The sequence below is a fragment of the Lissotriton helveticus genome, chromosome 10, assembly GCF_964261635.1.
Source record: "Lissotriton helveticus chromosome 10, aLisHel1.1, whole genome shotgun sequence".
NCBI lineage: Eukaryota > Metazoa > Chordata > Amphibia > Caudata > Salamandridae > Lissotriton > Lissotriton helveticus.
The window spans coordinates 780549152-780569048 of NC_136071.1; the positions used below are offsets into that span (position 1 = coordinate 780549152).

The 19897-nt window shown below is 45.1% G+C and overlaps 1 protein-coding gene across 2 annotated transcripts in view; it reads left to right on the forward strand.

Moving 5' to 3' along the window:
• Positions 1-19897, forward strand: part of KIF5B (kinesin family member 5B) — a 795256-nt gene that overhangs the window by 191973 nt on the left and 583386 nt on the right. For both annotated transcript variants that reach the window (XM_078663342.1, XM_078663343.1), the window contains exons 4-7: positions 3191-3295; positions 17320-17368; positions 19316-19371; positions 19457-19544. In XM_078663342.1, the coding sequence (XP_078519468.1) occupies positions 3191-3295; positions 17320-17368; positions 19316-19371; positions 19457-19544 (298 nt within the window). The remainder of the gene's footprint in view (positions 1-3190; positions 3296-17319; positions 17369-19315; positions 19372-19456; positions 19545-19897) is intronic.

Genomic DNA, 19897 nt, shown 5'->3' on the forward strand with positions numbered 1-19897 from the left:
GTAAAATAGCCGCTATCACCATACTGTTGCATCATGACATGGTTCCATAAATGAGAAAACATATACTGACAATCCTGTCAAATCTCCCCCAAACTCCCGCATCCCAACCATGCCGGAGAATGAACCCAAATTATTTGAAACCTGAACACTTCGATGAGTGCTTACTGCACTCTGAAAAGAACGTACAACTTCATGAACAACAGTTTGGTGCTTACCCATCACGGGGGTGCGCCTGAGACCCAACATGCTCCCCTGTTAGTACCGGGGAGGACCGTGAGGTCTGCAGTCAGTTTTACGCCATAACTGCGTTGATCCCCTTTAGGGCTCTCATCTGACAGACAAAGGAGTGTTTTTTACAGTACATATGACAACAGAGGTGTGTCATTTTCTGCCACTCGGTGCTGTGCTCTGAAGGTGATATCTTCAGTCTTCCTCTTCGGCTGGGGGCTCTGTCCATCGCGTCGTGTTAGGGATTTGGCGTAAGTCATGGCTGCCTTCGGAGTGGTGAAGATCTTGTCCTTGCCTTTATACATTATCTTAAGACTGGCTTGGTAGAGCATTGCGTATTTTGCGTTAGCCTTTTGCAAGCAGGACTTTACCTGCTGATACTCCCGTCGCGCCATTTGCACTGCCACCGTGAAATCCGGAAAGAATTGTATTGTATTAGCCTGATGGTTAATTGTGCCCTTCTCTCTCGCCAACCTGAGAATCGCATCACGGTCTCTATAATTGAGAAGCCTGGCCACAATCTGTCTTGGTGGTGACCCCGGCGGGGGACGTGGCGCAAGCGAACGGTGCGCTCTCTCTACTATAAGCATATTAGGCAGTTCTGCCGGCCCAAAGATTTCTTTCAGAAGGTTTTCCACATATTGCTCCATGCGCCCAGTGTTAGTCGACTCCGGCACTCCTGTAATGCAGACATTGTTCCGTCTGGAGCGCGCCTCAAGCTCCTCATCCTCGTTCTTGGCCTGAATGACAGCCATGACTTTCTCCATGTTAAGGCTTTTGGTCTGTAGTTTATGCTCCGCATCTTCTGTCGTGGATACGCGGGTTTCCACGTCCGTGATCCGAGTTGCCTGCTGGTCTAGTTTGGTGGATATATGGTTGACGCAGAGATTGATGTCTATTTTCCGTCTCTGGTGGTCAGACTCTGCTGCATTGCAGCGAGCGTGGCTGCAAGTGCATCTAGACTCGTGCCCTGTTCTTCCATATTGGATGCTGTGTCACTGGTGGCACGGGTAACTTTTTAAGTTTCAAAGGACAGCTTTGGCTGCGCCCTGTCTGGCTTCCCATCCGGGCTTGTGGGTGGGCAAGACAAGACCTCTTGGGGGTAGGCAAATGATTTGGGGACCAGGCCTTCAGGTAAGAAGCTCCTCCACTCCACGTCACAGGCTATACAAACCAGCGAGCACACTCCATGAATATCTCCCGGCACTGCGACTTCGCATCACGTGCTACTATGCAAATCCCATCAGCAGCGCACCCCATCAGAGGCTCGTGATAAACTGCGCTTGACCGTATAATATGTAAACAGTGACAAAGTTCTCCTTCAGCCGCTGCTTGTCAGAGTATGGGCCCAAACTGTGGAAGGTAAGTGCAGCCAGCTACGGGAAAGGCCATGCTGGCATGGTCAGGCCCCCCAACTCGACAGGCCCACCGCGCGCGTCTCCACCAAAGTATTCCAGTGCGGTGCGCCTGCAGCACCTCACACTCCCGCGCCTCAGCCACCATGTGTTGTGTAGATCTCACACCAGGGATAGGGTCAGCAGCCGTGCCAGCATTCGTGCAGGGTGTCTCTCCTGCACCGACCCTCACGCACTCACCATGCTGTTAGGCCTCACTCGCCCTGCAGGTATAGGGCCCAGGTGCTAGCCGCGGGAGTGCAGGTCCGGCAGCAGACGTCCTCTCCGGATAATGCTAATGCGGCCGCTTATTGCAGAAGGCAGGTACTTAGCTGCTCTCCCACCTGCCGTCACTGCGCCCCTCGCACGTCAAGGCCAAAGACAGTGGCCCAGTTCACAAGCGCGGGCAGGGACCACCTGCACTCAGCAGCCAGGCAGTGCTGTTGACTCCCCGTAGCGCAGCCTCGCACTCGCCAGCACAGTCTTTCACCGCTCCGTGGGACCACAAAACTGCAATACTGATGTCCGCAACACACCGCAGCCTAGGGTCCGTTGTTTCGGGGCAACCGCTGCGGGGTAGGCAGTAATGGGTCCGCTCTGGTCTCCTCTGGTGGACCTGTGCCTCCGTCCCGATGTTGGCGCGAACCTTACAGAGAGGCCGCCATTTTCACCAGCACCTCTGGGCCGGTCCGCTGCATCTCTACTATCCAGCCACACCGGTGAGTCCATTTGAGGTCCTCCAGTGCTCTTGTGACTCACGCAGATATGCCCACAAATTATCACTTTTACTGGTGTAATGGCAGGATTATTAAGCGTTATTGGCTCACGGCCGGCCGAGCTGCACTATAGTGCGGCCAAGTTGCCGTGGGCTCTCTAACGCCCCCCCCTATAACTATGTCTTTAACCTTATGTACTACTTGCACTGTTTGAGACCGTGTTGTCAAGAACTCGAGTTGAAAAAACATGCTTTGAAACTCCTCTCCTCTCATATGGAGAAGGCAGGGGGAGAGTGTGACACAAAAGCAAGAGAATGAAAAATTTAGGTAGTGTAATAATAAAGGCAAACTTATACACACACACAAGTATTTCTTTATCCTGAGTATCCTCTGTAAAAAAAACAGCAACACAGTTGGGTTAGGTATTGTTGCTTGACCATGTGTGGTACAGCTGATCTACACAGGCTCTATGTATGCTCAGGAATGTGCAACAGGCAGTATATATCAGTTTAAATCTTAGGCGGAGTGCCTTAAAAACTGAGCCAAAACTTTGATTGGCGTGTGCTATCGGAGGGAGTGACATGAAACTGTAGTCTCAATAGCCCACTAGAAACAGAAAAGATTTTGGCTTTCCAAAATGGAGTGTGAAAGAGAATTGGGTTACCAATAGTGTGATAATGAAATAAACATGCATATGCCATTTCTTACATGGGAAAAGTAACCTTTTACATTGCTGTGATCTATTTACACTTAGTACATACCAAGATGAAAACCTTGATGGCGGAATGTCATTGCACTTCAGTTTGGTTTTGATCATGCTGACTAATCTGCATTCTTTTTTGTTTAAAATAGGGAATACTCCATGATCCAGACGGAATGGGAATTATTCCAAGGATAGTGCAAGATATTTTTAATTATATTTATTCTATGGATGAAAACTTGGAATTCCATATTAAGGTATGTAATTATCCATGATTTCCATATTAGCATTGCAAAATCAGAATTGCTGGTAGAACAGGAAATGCTTGCCTGCTAAGCAGTCCGTGGAAAATGCATCAAGCTACTCAATAGTATGAGGAAGTGTTATAGTTGATGAGAAATACTTTTGATAGTAATCAATTAATTTCTGCCATTGTCCAACAGCAGTTAGCATGGTGGTATTGGCCTTCACTTTTTAGGTTGAGTAATTTATTACTCGAAAACTGTTGTGTTGAACCAAAGTCTCTTGAACAAGCCGGATTTCCTACAATGCATGTTAACTTTTCATGCTTGACGCTTCTTCAGCGCGCGCTTGGCCTAGCACACCATATCAAAGGCTTAATGCATGTTAACTTTTCAAGCGTGACGCTTCTCCAGCACGCGCTTGGCCTCGCACACCACATCAAAGGCTTAATGCATGTTAACTTTTCATGCTTGACGCTTCTTCAGCGCGCACTTGGCCTAGCACACCATATCAAAGGCTTAATGCATGTTAACTTTTCAAGCGTGACGCTTCTTCAGCGCGCGCTTGGCCTCGCACACCACATCAAAGGCTTCTGCTCCCCCTCACTCACACCCCATCCGCTCCTTCCCTCCCTCCCTCCCACTCGCTGGCTCCCCCGCCCCCCCACCGGGCTCTAACCACGTTTCAAACAATGGTCTTTTAATGTATGCTTAGCGGCATCTGATTCATTTTATTTACTTCAAGCACTTTGTGCGTTTAGTTTCCCAACCCCACCCTGTTTGTTCATGTCGATCTGAGAATGTTGCCAGCAAACTCATTCGCAGCTTTCCTATGGCTGCTTTTAAAATTCCCGTATTTTTCTCGCTCCTCTTACTGCTTCATTTCGCTCCCCCCTCATGTCTTTACCTTCAAATACTCCCCCCCCCTCCCCCCCCCCCATTATTCTGTGCCAGCCGTTGACATGAGGTGGAAAGCAGACACTTGAAACAAACACACAACTGGGCTGAGGCCAATAGGCACGGGAGATTAAGCGATTTGCCCAGAATCATGGTTCTCAGTCCGTCCGCAGCTCTGCAGTGCAGTGCTGCTCGCACCCACGGCTGGATGTTTCTTTGTGGCTGAACACGCTTTCATTGCAAAATGCATTCATGCGATGTATTTATTTTATTTCATTACGAGCACTTTTCACCAAACACGCCTGAGCCGGCCCCCTACATGCTGCAGGTCAGTCTCATTTAGCTTGCGCTTCAGTGTAATCAAGTACTTCGGATGCTGCAATTTATGCACATGTTTGTTTTTGGGGGTAACCACGTTTCAAACAATGGTCTTTTAATGTATGCTTAGTGGCACCTGATTCATTTTATTTACTTCAAGCACTTTGTGCGTTTAGTTTCCCCACCCCACACTGTTTGTTCATGTCGATCTGCGAATGTTGCCAGCAAACTCATTTGCAGCTTTGCTATGGCTGCTTTTAAAATTCCCGTATTTTTCTCGCTCCTCTTACTGCTTCATTTCACTCCCCCCTCATGTCTTCCCCTTCAAATACTGCCCCCCCCCTCCCCCACACAATCATTCTGTGCCAGCCGTTGACAGGAGGTGGAAAGCAGACACTTGAAACAAACACACAACTGGGCTGAGGCCAACAAAGGACAGTGTTCAACATCGTGTATCAATGCCTTGCTGTCACACATGGCTCGTTGGGGTTTTATCTGCATTTCTCATCTCTACATCGTATTCCCTAGCACAACGGGGATTTCCTGAAAGTGGGAGTCTTGTCATAGAACATACTTGTTTTCTTTCTCACCACAATGGTTGTATCCGTGTCTCACCTTGCTGCTCATTCCGTGTTCTCCCTTCTCAGTTCTACCATCTCCTCACCCACCATCTCCTCACCCACCATTTCTTCACCCCCTAACCCTCTCTATGCCCTCTTACCCCACCTAACTCTCTCTTCATGCAATCTCCCCAGCTTCCTTTCACATACGTCTGCCCTTCTCCTCCGTCCCAAAGCTGAAGACAGTAAACAGGGGGGTCCTCACTCCTCACCAGGCAGAGCTCTGTAAATAACTAGCATAACAGTAGCCCCCCCACACAGCCTCCTTAACCTATTCGTTTTGGTTATAGTGCACACAGTACAGCCTTCTACCGCCACCACTCTACCACTCTCTCCATCAACACTCTACCACTCTATGCGCCACTACTGTATGCGCCACCACCCTATCCACCACCCTAGCACCCACACTCTAGCGCCCACCACTCTAGTGCCCACCACTCTAGTGCCCACCACTCTAGTGCCCACCACTCTAGTGCCCACCACTCTAGTGCCCACCACTCTACCCCCCACCACTCTACCCCCCCACCACTCTACCCCCCCACCACTCTACCCCCCCGCCACTCTACCCCCCGCCACTCTACCCCCCGCCACTCTACCCGCCCGCCACTCTACCCGCCCGCCACTCTACCCGCCCGCCACTCTACCCGCCCGCCACTCTACCCGCCCGCCACTCTACCCGCCCGCCACTCTACCCGCCCGCCACTCTACCCGCCCGCCACTCTACCCGCCCGCCACTCTACCCGCCCGCCACTCTACCCGCCCGCCACTCTACCCGCCCGCCACTCTACCCTCCCGCCAACTCCACCCTCCAACTCCACCCTCCAACTCCACCCTCCAACTCCACCCTCCAACTCCACCCTCCAACTCCACCCCTCAGCGCCGCAGAATCTCTCAGCGCCACAGAATCTCTCAGCGCCACAGCATCCCTCAGCGCCACAGCATCCCTCAGCGCCACAGCATCCCTCAGCGCCACAGCATCCCTCAGCGCCACAGCATCCCTCAGCGCCACAGCATCCCTCAGCGCCACAGCATCCCTCAGCGCCACAGCATCCCTCAGCGCCACAGCATCCCTCAGCGCCACAGCATCCCTCAGCGCCACAGCATCCCTCAGCACCACTCAACGCCACAGCACCACTGAAGGCCACAGCACCACTCTGCATCACTGAAGGCCACAGCACCACTCTGCATCACTGAAGGCCACAGCACCACTCTGCATCACTGAAGGCCACAGCATCACTCGGCATCACTGAAGGCCACAGCATCACTCGGCATCACTGAAGGCCACAGCATCACTCGGCATCACTGAAGGCCACAGCATCACTCGGCATCACTGAAGGCCACAGCATCACTCGGCATCACTGAAGGCCACAGCATCACTCGGCATCACTGAAGGCCACAGCATCACTGAAGGCCACAGCATCACTCAGCATCACTGAAGGCCACAGCATCACTCAGCATCACTGAAGGCCACAGCATCACTCAGCATCACTGAAGGCCACAGCATCACTCAGCATCACTGAAGGCCACAGCATCACTCAGCATCACTGAAGGCCACAGCATCACTCAGCATCACTGAAGGCCACAGCATCACTGAACGCCACAGCATCACTGAACGCCACAGCATCACTCTGTGCAACCATTCAACAACAACTGGTTCTAATATGTTCTCTCAATGTTTCAAGCTTTATTACAAATGTCACAAAAATATGTTAATATTTCACTTCTGTTCTTGGATTTTCATCACAATAAAATACACTGAACATAATCTTCCCAAAAGTTATTTACAAAAGTTTAAGCTATTGCCATTATAAATTACAATAACTTTTATTTAAGTATTACAAAAAATAAAAGCCATTGTTATTTGTAATATTAATACATCTAAGTCATGTAAATACAACACATATTGCATTACAAATGCTATAGGTGTCACGTTTGCGAAAGTTAAAACTAGTGGAGTTGTAAATGACAAAGCTATTAATTTCGCGATTTTCAAAACCAAAACATAAATAAAAAATTTGTCATTTACAATACCAATACCTCAAACTTTCCTAATGCGAGACCTATTGCATTGCAAATGCTTCTTTCTGCCTGTTCCTTGCATCCCCTATTGGACAGATGTCTTGCTTCTGACTTTTGTATCCTAAATAGTACTTAGTCATAATTACATTCCTTAATTAAGGCTCCACTGTGTTTTCTCTTATTGTTCTTGGTCTCATACTTGTAGCCATTTCTTTTATACAGCTCAAAGGGAAAGCACAAGACAGAAAATATTGGCATGGAAATTATGGGGTTGTCACTCTCGCCACTTAATCTGTAAAGTTAACGAAATATATTGCTTCTATTTTACATCTAGCATTATCAGTACAGTGAAAGGATCTAGCATTAGCAGTACAGTGAAAAACTTGCTGCAAAGCTAAACTGGTCACTTTTCAACTGTTGACTGCTGAGGTGGAGTTGTTCCCAGCTGGTCTTTGCAGCTGGAAAAAAATGTTGTACACATTTAAATGTATTTCAGAGATGATCGCATCTTTGTCGTGAAATGTTTTTTAACATTATTTATGCATATTCTTGCTTGCATCAGATGCACTGTTTTCTAAGGACATGGAGTTCCTAATAATACACAAAGATAATATATATCGAGTTGATCTGCTCAGCTCTTATATAATGGAAAGAGGTGCTTATGAGACCTTACTGTATGAGAACAAGAGTAAACCTGAAACGAAAAATAGGTTTTAAAACATTACTGGGGAACGCAGAATAAAAATGATGTACCTTTTAATTCTAAGAACTGTGTATATTTAGACTTGTTTTCTGCAACGCTGATTAACACAGGTTATTATACTCTAGATCAGTCTTAATGAAATATTATTTTCAATTCATGGACACTAGTAATTTTCATAAACAGTAAATGCCTTCAAATAGATTCCTTAAAATTTTTTTTGATTTAGAGGGTAAACAAAACTCATTAAAAAATTCAAAACCTATTGTGAGACATTTTCTTTTATTTCGTATTGTTCAACAAAACAATATTTGTTTCAAAAACTCATATGAAAACAAAAAAGAAAAACAATTAATAGTTTGCATTGGCATGAAACCATCTTACAGTACAATGCTCAATTCTAAAAGCATATCGGGAAGCCCAGAAGAGAGATATATAGACAAAGATATAATATACACTCTCAATCTTACTCTCACTCTCAATCTCTCACTCTCTCACTCTCTCTCCCCCTCCCTCCAACTTGACTGGGCGCAACCTTTCTGAAACGGTCACAATGAAAAGAAATGAAATCATTTGATGAAGGGACCACCATCTCCTCTTTCACTCATGATATACCATCTTAACCTACTATAACAGAGGCACCATCCTCCTCCATAGACAAGCGGTGGATTTGACTTAGTATTTAAGAAGTCAATTCTCACCTTATGCTGTTTCAAATCCTGAATAAATAACCATGGTCAAGCGGCAGTACCACCGGATTAGCAAAATATTCAACAAAACCATTCAACTCAAATCTAACCTACACTCAAACCAAATGCAGAAGACACCATGAGTCAATGACAAAATAAAGAAGGGAAAAACAGAACTGTCTACTTTTTCAACGTCATTGGTACAAATTAGTAGGTTCACTGAAAAAGTATTGCAACCAAAGACTGCACTGGATCTGTAAATCCACCATCAAGAAAATTAGGAGCCCACTTTTTGTAACTGGATCATAAGACCTCACAACATTGGAATCGAAGGAGATGCACACATGTAGATCGCCTCCTTCCTCACCGGACGAACCCAGGGAATCCGGCAGCCTCCCTTCGCCTCAGAACCCAAGAACACCATCTGCGGCATCCATCAAGGTTACTAGGTTACTTCCTTAGCCCTGCCCAACACCTACATGACTCCCTTGGCCAACGTCCTCCGAGCTCACGGACTGATTAGCAAATCCTATTGCGACGATAACCAGCTCATCCTTTCATAGTCAGATGACCACTACTCTGACCAACTTCCTCAAGTGCATGACGAGCATTGCCGACTGGATGAGCCAACTGCCTAAAACTCAAAGCAGAAGTGCTGATCTTTCGGAACACCTCCCCATGGAGCGCACTTGGTGGCCTCTCGAGCAAACACGTGCACCCACCCTGACCAACCACGTATGTAACCTATGTCTATGTCTATGTACTGGTTTTTGTTGAGCGCATATATCACCCTAGGGTCTCATAGAGCTTTGCCGAGACTCCGGAACAGACTAGAAAGATGACTAGAAAGAGAAAGTAGATTTAAATTAGCCAAGTCTTGAGGGACCTACGGAACTTATTGTGGTAAGTCGCAATACGAAGGTAAAGTGGCAGTGGATTGCCTTCAGGCTGGGTGCAGAAGGGGAGCAAGGGGGAAGGTTTAAAACCAATCTAGCTGCTGTATTCTGCAAAACCTGGAGCTTTTTTAGAAGTTCTTAATTTATGGACGTGAATAGGGCGTTCCCATAATCCAGACGGCTGATGATTAAGCCCTGTATCAATGGCATACGGGAGGGTAGTGGGACCCATTTAAAGATCTTGCAGAGGGCATGCATTAGCCCGTAGCAGGTACACGCTACATGATTAACATGGTCACACATTGAAAGTTGATTGTCAATCATTACGATAAGGTTTCAAGCTGTTACCTTCGGAAGGTGGCAAGTACCCAAGGTGGAGAGCCACCAATCGTTTGTCCATAACACCTGGGCATTGCCAAAAAGGACAGTTTCTGTTTTATTTGCATTTAGCTGGAGGTTGTTAGTTGACATCCAGTTGTTTATGCCCAGCATGCATTGCCCAAATCTATGTTTAGTATCAGCAGCGTCAGGTCCAAGAGTAATTAAAAACTGCGTATCATCGGCATAAGTTAGTGTGTCGAAGCCGTGATCCTTGATAACTTTAGGCAGAGGGGATACATAGAAATTGAAGAGTGTATGGCTCAAAATAATTCCCTGGGGGACCCCCCCCTTGTTGATGGATTGGCTATTGGATGTAAAAGCACAGATTTGAACTCTGGAATTTTGATCACTCAGGTAACACCTGAACAAGCCAGTGCGGGGCCTCCGACACTCGCCTCTCTCAGTTGCTCCAGAAGGATGGAGTGGGAGATGGTGTTGAAGGCGGCCGACAGATCTAAAAGGACCAAGATGGCGGATTTTCGATTGTCCAAAGCGAGTTGGATGCTATCCACCACTTCTAGTAGGGCCGTTTCGGTACTATGGAAGGCTAAAAATCCTGACTGAGAAGGATCTAGCACTTTATTATTTTCCAGGTGTTTGATTAATTGGCCGTTTATCAGTGACTCCAGGATTTTACCGAACAGGGGAAGAAGGGAAATTGGTCGATAATTGTTTGGCAGTTCAGGATCTGTGGTGGGTTTCTTTAGGATGGTTCGAACTATAGCCTCCTTCCACCTAGTGGGTACCGAGGAATGTTGTAATGAGAGGTTAAAAAGTCTGGTTAGGCTAGGTATAATAGCTAGACTGATTTTTGATAGAACCTGGGAGGAAACTGTGTCAGTGGGAGAACCTGATGTCACCCTTTTATATGCCAGGGTGAATTCTTCTAGCGAGAATTGAGAAAATCCGTTAAGGGTAGAAGCCATCAAGGGACAATTGTCATCTAATATCTGAATTGGCAATTGAACGGTAGTGTGAGGAAACTGGCTGTAGATACTGTCAATTTTGTCGGCAAAAAAAGTAGATAGTCAACTCACTCTTGTGAAGCTGATTGTGGGGGCTGCATAGAAGCAGGATTAGTAAATTCTTTCAGAATCTTAAACAATTCTTTATGGGAATTGGAAGCTTTATTTATTCTTTCCCCCGGGTAAAACATTTTGCCACGGCAATGTGGACTAGATAACGCCTATGTTTATAATCATTTCGATCAGTGAGGCTTTTTGAGTGTCTCCATTTAAGTTCGGCCTTTCTGGCCGCTAATTTGTCTATTTTTAAATCAGGAGTGAACCAGGGTGAAGATTTGTGAAAGCGTTTAACTTTTCTTTGGGGCAATTTTATCAAGGACCTGACAGATAGCAACTTATGGGCAGATTGGCTGCATCGTTAGGGTGGTTAGAGTTAGACAGCGGGGGAGTGATAAAATATGAAGAAAAAGATTCCAGATTAATCTTGTTCCAGGGCCTACGCCATATTGGTTCTGTTACAGAATCTTTTTGGCAGGTAGATGTGGTCGGTATATTGAATTTCAACAGGTGATGGTCGGACCAGAGAACAGGCAGAAGTGGGTCAACCTTTACATTGGGAGAATTTGTAAATAAAAGATCTAGGGTGTGTCCAGCTGTGTGGGTGGGACCATTCACTGTTTGTTTGAGCCTTACAGTGCTTAGGCTGGAGATGAGATCGATTGAGTGTGGGTCATTGGAGAGATCAATATGATAACTAAAATCTCCCAGCAACAAGAAATTGTCATCAGTCAGAGTGGGGCTATTCTCTCCTTGAGACGACTAGAGAAGAGGGCTTTACTGCCTGGGGGGCAGTAGAGTATATCTCCCATCCAGGATCCCTTAGATAAGCTGTTAATTTTAAAGATACAAGTTTCTGCCCAATCTGCACTAAGAATATCAATTATAGTAAGTTTGATGTTGGCTCTAAATGCAATGGCTAATTCTCTGCACCTCTTGTCATTCCTATCCATTCTACTCAACTGGTAGTCCTGGTAACCTTGCCATCATCCTGGACCGTAAGCTCACCATGAAAAGGCAGATTAATACAGTTTCATCCGTCTGCTTCCTCACTCTCCGCTAGATCTACTGTAGCTTCCCATCGACACCAGGCGGACCATCACACACGCCCTTGTCACTAGCCATCTGGACTACGGAAAGTCACTCTACATAGGAATTGCCTCTCACCTCCCCATGAGAGTGCAAACTATACAGAACTCTGTGTCCAGACTCATTCTAGACCTCCAGAAATGAATCCACATCACCCCCCTACTGGCTAACCATTCAGAAGAGATGCCAGTTCAAGATGCTAATCCACACCTCCAAGGCACTGCACAACCTTGTACCAGCCTACATCAACCACTAATTGAACACCCCCTCTTCCCCCGCGGAGACCGGCGCTCCACCTCCCTCTGCCTTGCCCACATCTGCCGCAGCAACAGTGGAGGACTCTCCTCCTGCTCCCTCACAGCAAAATCCTGGAGCGACACCCCTCTTCACCTTAGGACCGCATCCTTCCTGCTAGAATTCAGACTCCAGACCTGGTTATTAAACTGAACCCCCTACAGCAGCACTTCCGGCGCATGGAGACCCTCACAGGTGATTAGCCACGCTATACAAATCCTGATTGGTTGATAACAGACTTAGAAAGTTGCCTTTCCTTCTTAATGATGATCATTTCAGTCACGAGAGTTGAGCTAAAAGTTTCTTGTCTGAGGAACCTTACAAAGTGTTTTATTTAACACAGTGCCCCATTGAATTAGTCCTTTTTTCTAAAGTAATTTTTTGATTTTCAGAGAAAAAGGCTTCCTCCTGATAGCGTCTTCTCCAGCAGAAACAATCTTACATGAACATTTTATTTTGAGATCTCTGCATTATTACTTAGGCAGAACCATCGGCATCTGCAAATCTAAACAGTTATGTTCGAGGCATATGAGCTGTAGATTGCATACTTTTGCATAGATCGCCATCTGGTGTTGGGCTCGGATGTTTGCACTGTTATTGTAGAAGTCTTTGTAGTCACGAGATAGGTGACTCCTCCTTTGGTTAGTAGTGCGCATGGGCATCAACTCCATCTCCAGATTGTTTTTTTCCGCATCCGGGTCGGTGTTGTTTGATTCCACTTCAACACGTAAAGCTCACACCGCTCCACGGTATTGTTTCGATCGCAATCACTCGATGCGTATCCAGTTTCTAAAGATATTTTCGAGTCTGGTCGTCAATATGGGGCGTTAGGCCGATCGGCGCCATCAACCAGCATATGGAAAGGACTCCATTTAAAAGGTAAGTTTGGGACTAAATTCCCACACACAGATCTCCACGAGGTCTGCAACATTTGTGTCTCTCCAGAACATGAGAGTCGACACTGCAAGGCTTGTGATACTTTCAGGTCCAAGAAGACCATACGTGATTGTTGGGCTCAATGTCACGAAATGTCTAGATCAACCGTCTAGGTGCCGGACAACATATTCGAGGCAGGCCCCGACGATCCAGAACCGGAAACGGGAGATAAACAAGCCAGCGTCTCCGAAGCCGACGAACCGGATTCAGAAGACCAGTCGATTACTTCAGGTCAATGAACCATGAGTACCTACGTCGATGCCCCGGCCCGGAAAAACACAAGGCTCCAGTAACCCCTTCACCTTCGGGTATGGGTCGACACCGTGATACTGCTTCAGAAGCCCCGCCTCCGGGCCCGGCTCCGAAGCCCACTAAGCCTTCAGGCAGGTTGGGATCGAGCCAGCCCCATCACGGTGTCGAAAAACCGTCTTCGGCACCGAAACATAAGCCCAAGGTACCGTTGACTCCAGACTCTTCGGCACCAAAACCCAAGATACCAGAATCTTCAGCTCCGAAGCAAATTCCTTCCAAAACGTCGGATCTGAAAAAACAGCCAAAATCTTCGGAGTTGGAAACACCACCAAAGCAGATGGACACAAAAACTCCTCCTAAAGCTAAGGAAGGTGGACCAAAACACCACTTGGAGCCCAAGTCCTCTGCACCGAAAAAAAGACAGTGCATCCAAGGAACTTTTCCATCCAGATCCACTGGATCCTAAGCAAAAGACACTCCATATTGACCCCATTACCGGACAAGTCCCCTTTATACCACCAAAAAAGAGGCAATTGGACATCTCAAACACCTGCGATACCCTTCCAGCCATTATACTTTATCCAGCGCTCTCTTCAATACCTCCTCTATCACCTGCAACACAAGATGATGATGAGGATTTAGGGGCTGGGGGTGAAGACATAGACTCACCGCATCCTGATACAGATACTGATGATGACACCCACAGTATTCCATCTCATGACTCTTGGGAAGATTATAATGTCCCAGATGTACCTGAGCCAGATTTATACCTCTCCAAGATGACAATGTAGGGTTTGCGCAACTAATAAATAGAGCTGCACAATAACATGGGTTCAACTCCATTCAGACCCCATGGAAGAGTATTTTTTTATTAGAGACATTCTCACAGCCTCAAAAAACAACTAACACTCTCCCTATGCTCAAAGGGATGATTAAACAAGTCCCTGAGGATTTTAAAGACCCTTTCAGAGCTAGGGTACTCAATCCTAGAATTGAGAAAAAATACATACCATCTCCAAGTGATCCAGTTTACATTAAAGGTCAACTTCCTCTGGACTCATTGGTAGTGGCGAATGCCCATAAATGGGCAAATTCCCAAACCACAGGTGATGCACCTCCGCCAGACAGAGTCTAAACTACTGGACGCATCAGGTAAGAGTTGCGTCCCAGGTGGCAAACTTCTGGCGTATCGCCAACTCACAAGCCTTACTAGCAAGGTATGACGGGGCTCACAACGATGAGTTTGAAAAGCTCATGCAGCATCTTCCGGACTAATATAAGACAAAGGCAAACAAACTTATACAAGAGGGAAAATTAATTCCAAATACCTCGATTAAATGAGCCCGGATGCAGCAGATACAGCATCTCTCCCAATTAATACAGTGTATTACTGCGCAGACATGCATGGTTATGCATATCTGGTTTTAAACAGGAGGTACACTCTACCATACTCAGTCAACCCTTGGATCAGGAACACTAGTTTGGACTTACTGTGGACACATCTTTAGAAAAGATGAAAAAGGACACAGAAACGGCCAAATCCATGTAGAGGTTCCTTTCGTCGCTCCTTCTATAGGGGCACCTCTAAAACAACTGGCACAGAAAACACCTCTTCAACATACAAAAGCCCCACTCAAACTTCCCCTAGCAGAGGATATTTTAGAGGGACTTACAGAGGCAATAGCAACCTGGGCAGAGAACGTGGTTCTAACACCCGCAACTCCCCCACCACAAAACAGTGACTTCCCTCCACTCCCCCCAGACTACTCCACTCCGGTCGGGGGAAGACTATCACAGTTCCTACCTTTCTAGAGTTCCTTCACCACAGAAGTGGGTAAGGCAAATTATCCAGTATGGTTACCCCCCCCCCCCCACCACCTCCCAAACAACGTCCAATGTCCACAGAACATCTAACACTTCTCTTGCAGGAGTTTCTCTCTCTTGCAAAAACATGCAATAGAACCGGTTCCCCTACACCACCAAGGTACAGGGGTTTACTCCCTTTATTTCCTCATTCCCAAAAAGGATGGCACTCTCTGGCCAACATTAGACCTCGGACCGTTAAACCTGTACATACAATTCGATCACTTCCACATGGTCACGCTACAACAGGTCCTCCCACTGCTCCAACAAGGCGATTTCTCACCACCACATAAGGGCAATCCTATATCAAAATCTGGAATTGCCAGGTGGATTGTTAAATGCATTCAAATATGCTACCAAAAAGCTAAGCGTACATTATCCATTCCCCCTAGAGCGCATTTCACACGGAAGCTAGGGGCATCCATGGCATTCTTAGGAAATATCCCCATGGATGACATTTGTAAAGCCACCACATGGTCTACACTGCACACTTTAACAAAGCATTACTGTGTAGATGTGCAGGCAAAACAACAAGGTAGTGTGTTCCAAGCTGTACTAAGAACACTTTTTCAAACTACTGCAAAGCATACAGGTAGCAACCGCTAACTGGGTAACTGATGTATAATCTATGCAAAAGTATGCGATCTACAGCTCATATGCCTAGAACGGAAAATGCTACTTAACGGTATGCATCCGTTCTTGGCATGTAGAACTGTAGATCTGCATACGCCCACCCGCCTCCCCAGCCACCTAGATGTCTTGAAGTATTATCTTACTTAGATACATTACGCATGGACATCTTTTCTAGTTCTAACTAACTCCATCATCCCCCTTTATGGCGAAAACAATCTGGAGATGGAGTCGATGCCCATGCACACTACTAATCAAAGGAAGAGTCCCCTATCTCGTGATTACAAAGACTTCTACAATAACAAAGTGCAAACATCTGAGCCCAACACCAGATGGCGATCTATGCTAAAGTATGCGGATCTACAGCTCTACATGCCAAGAACAGATGCATACTGGTAAGTAGCATTTTCCTTGTAAATTATAGGACGCTTCTCACAGCACTTCAATAAACGAAAAAACTGAAAACAATTTTGAGTACATTACTTTATCATTTTGGCAACATGATATAGAACATACACAATACTCATCTTAGCTTTTGTACCATAGATCAGGTGGAGCACATCGTTCAGACTAAAGCAGGTTCTCTGTTCTCCTGCATCATTGCATTCTAGAGAAAAAAAGTGTTGGACTGTTTTGGGTAATCTCAGACTTCATTTGGTTAGGTAAGAAAGGCAGCCATTACTGCTTCAATGACACCCCTTCCAGATAGTTACATCTCTGCACTTGGAGATCTGTTCATATATTTGCCAAACATAACTGCATTGATTAAAACTCGATCCAGACTGAATGCCATACTGGGGCTGATGTCCCCTGCATAACCTCTTTGCATAAGTAGTATTTGTATGTTCTGCTCTACCGCTTGTGTCTTAAGCTGCCTATTTATTTCTGCTGATTGTGAACATAAGAGAAATCCTGTGACGAAGTAAATGTCAGGTACATTGCAATTCTAGCTTTCCATTGAGGGTATTTGCTCTGCATTTTTAAACATCCCTCTCCACTCTATTGGGAATAGGGCCATTGATAGTAGAGAGGGCCTCAAAGACCCTCCTTCAATCTTCTAAAAGCAAACTCTCTCGCTGACCCAGTTTTGTGCAAGTGGACAGGTGCAGCCTCTGGAATGCTTAGAAAGGTAATGGCAGTTTTTCTCGTTGCAGCCTATGCAGAGGTCAACATAATTTCCTGCATTATTTCTTCTGCTAGTTACTCCTGCTACCGAGTTCTGTTTTCAGTCTAATGTGCTTTATTTTAATTATTTGTTGCTTTTTTCAAATTTGAAACTGGCTTTATCGAAAAAGCATGTTCATTGAGCCCAAAGAGTTACTCTTTCGTAATTAAATGTTTCTTGTAGTGTATTAGAATACGTTTTGTTTTCAGTGAAGCAAATTTATTTTAAATCTAAATTTATTTTTAATCTAAAACACACTCTCTTTTAGGTGTCATATTTTGAAATCTATTTGGATAAAATAAGAGACCTTTTAGATGGTAAGTATTTTGTGCTAGACTTTATTCAACATTATTTTTTATAGTAGAATTGTACTAAATGGAAGTAGTGTGTGTTAGGTTCTAACAAAAGCAATCGTAGGTCCGAATCATTAGAGGAAGAAATAGCATCTTGAGAAATAATTTGATAGGTGGACGTTGGAGTTTAATATGTGACGCAAAGAACAGTTTTGATCAGGAGAAAAGCATTTGTTTGGACGTGTTTTTGTAAGCTGGAGACAGTGGGTGTGCAGGTATAAGGTTTAAATGAAAAATTGTTGAATTAGCCTCAGTGTGTTTGAGAAATATGTCTTTTCAATAATTTCATAAATATGTGCCAGTCCCGGAGTATGATTGTTTCAAGATGTGAGATGTTCTACACATTGCTCTTGCTAGCAGAAAGAGTCCTTGATTCTCCTACCTTGTCGGCCTCTGGATGTAGTTATGAGTTTAGACAGATAAGGAGGGTTCGTAAGCCAAACATCACAGATTAAAATTGGTCTTTGCATTGAGCAGAAGCCAGTGTAGTTCTTTCAGGATTGGTGAAATGTGGTTGAATTTCCTTTGATCTAAAACATGTGTCGTCGTAGTTATTCTGTTGGGCCAAGTGGATTCTGTGAGTGGATGATGCCTGCCAAGCCTTTGTTTTCAGAGTCCAGTCGAGAAATGAACAATTTATGTACTGCAGGATTCAGTAGGGTTGGGGAGATGAGATTTCTAATCTTTTTCAGGGATTGAGGGAAGAAGTTAGCCAATTGGCTAGTTTGTGTGCATGGCTAGCGATAGTATTATCAAGGGTGAAGTCAAGGGAATTTACTTAAGTGGCTGGAGTTGGGATAAAATTATCAAGTTGTGGTTTTGAAAATTATAGGCATGGGGGTCGCTATCATGACTGATGGGGGGACCTTTGTTTTTCATTGCTTTTGGGGGGGGGGGGCTCTTAAATCAGACGTCTATGTGACCCTTTTTGTCATACCTCACAGTGCCATTTAGCAAAGCATTTGGCCCTGCACCCTGAGCGTCAGGGAAGGCCGGACGTCTTTATGTTTTTTTCCTGCTTTCAAGGATGTAGAACAGAGTGCTGTGCTGCCCTTTGTGACTACTCCATCTGACAGCTAGCGAAGCTTGTGCTGCTGCACTTTGTTACACCCTACATTTCTACCTGCTTGGGTCATATACTACTGTAAGGTGGTTCTTCTAGCACTGATGCTGTCATGTATGGACCCTGTTGATAAAAATGGATGCCGCAGTATAGATGTCCAGGGTTTGCATCTTTTAGCAACCAGTGGTTTTGCACTATTTTTGTTTCTGCCTGCACAAGCACTGAGGCGGTAAGCAAAAGATGGAGCTTGGATCGAAAGCACTCTGCCCAAGGTAAAGTGGTGCATAAATATCAGTGGCAAGCCTCTGGGGCTCGTTTCAGTGCTGCTGGCCTTAGCACTGGAGCAAAAGTTCAGATGTTCTGCTTAGGCAGTGTAGGGATATTGTACGTCTGCCTTAAGATTCAATGTGTTTTTTATTTTTAGTAATTTAACAAAACAGTGCTTTGAAACCAGTTACTGATGAATGAATGCAAGTGTGCAAATCTGTACCATCGATTGTCTCAGAGTAACTCCTTGTTATAACTTTTAAGCTGAATTATTGATAAGGGTGCATGTTCAAAGTTTGGTTGTCCTTGATTATATGATAAAGCTGCTAATTGTTTTAAGGAACTTTGCCTAAATGGTTATTTATTTGTATTCCCAAATTCTCCCAGAATGTTTAACTACTATTATATTTGTAGTTAACTGCTAAATCATAGCTGTAAAAGGCCAAGACTTCAAACAATTCTCATCTATCAATCCCAGTCCGAATTTGGATTTTTAAAATTGGAAAAGCCAACTGTTTTAGTAACCTACTTTGAATCACAAATTGTTCAACTGTAACTCAGGTAGCAAATTTGTTTTTCAGTGTCAAAGACCAACCTGTCTGTGCACGAAGATAAGAATAGAGTTCCTTATGTAAAGGTGAGAATGGATTTGGCATTGTTAGACATTTAAATGTATTCCGGGCAGTTATTTTTATTCAATGTGTTTTTTTCCAATTTCAAAGGGCTGTACAGAACGATTTGTTTGCAGTCCAGAAGAAGTTATGGATACCATTGATGAAGGAAAATCTAACCGCCACGTTGCAGTCACAAGTTAGTAGTGAGCATTTTGCTATTTCATTTAATGTGGTCCGAAAATTATTCGAATTTTACTCCTTAACTTACTGCTCATTATTTATCAAATATTAGTGATATCCATTTTGATCTTTCTCCACTTATTTGCTTGCAATACTATATATTCACTTCATTCATAAACAACCCACCTACCTCCTTTGGGCCAGGGCTCTTGATAGTTGACTTCATAGAGCCGTCCTCAGTCGTTTCGATTGTTGCCCTTGTCCCAGTACTGACAGTAAAAGGAGCACTTGCTATTCTAAGATGTATCTTGAAACTGCATAAAAAATCAGTTGTACAGGTTTAGTAAGGGGAAAGAACTATTCAAAGAA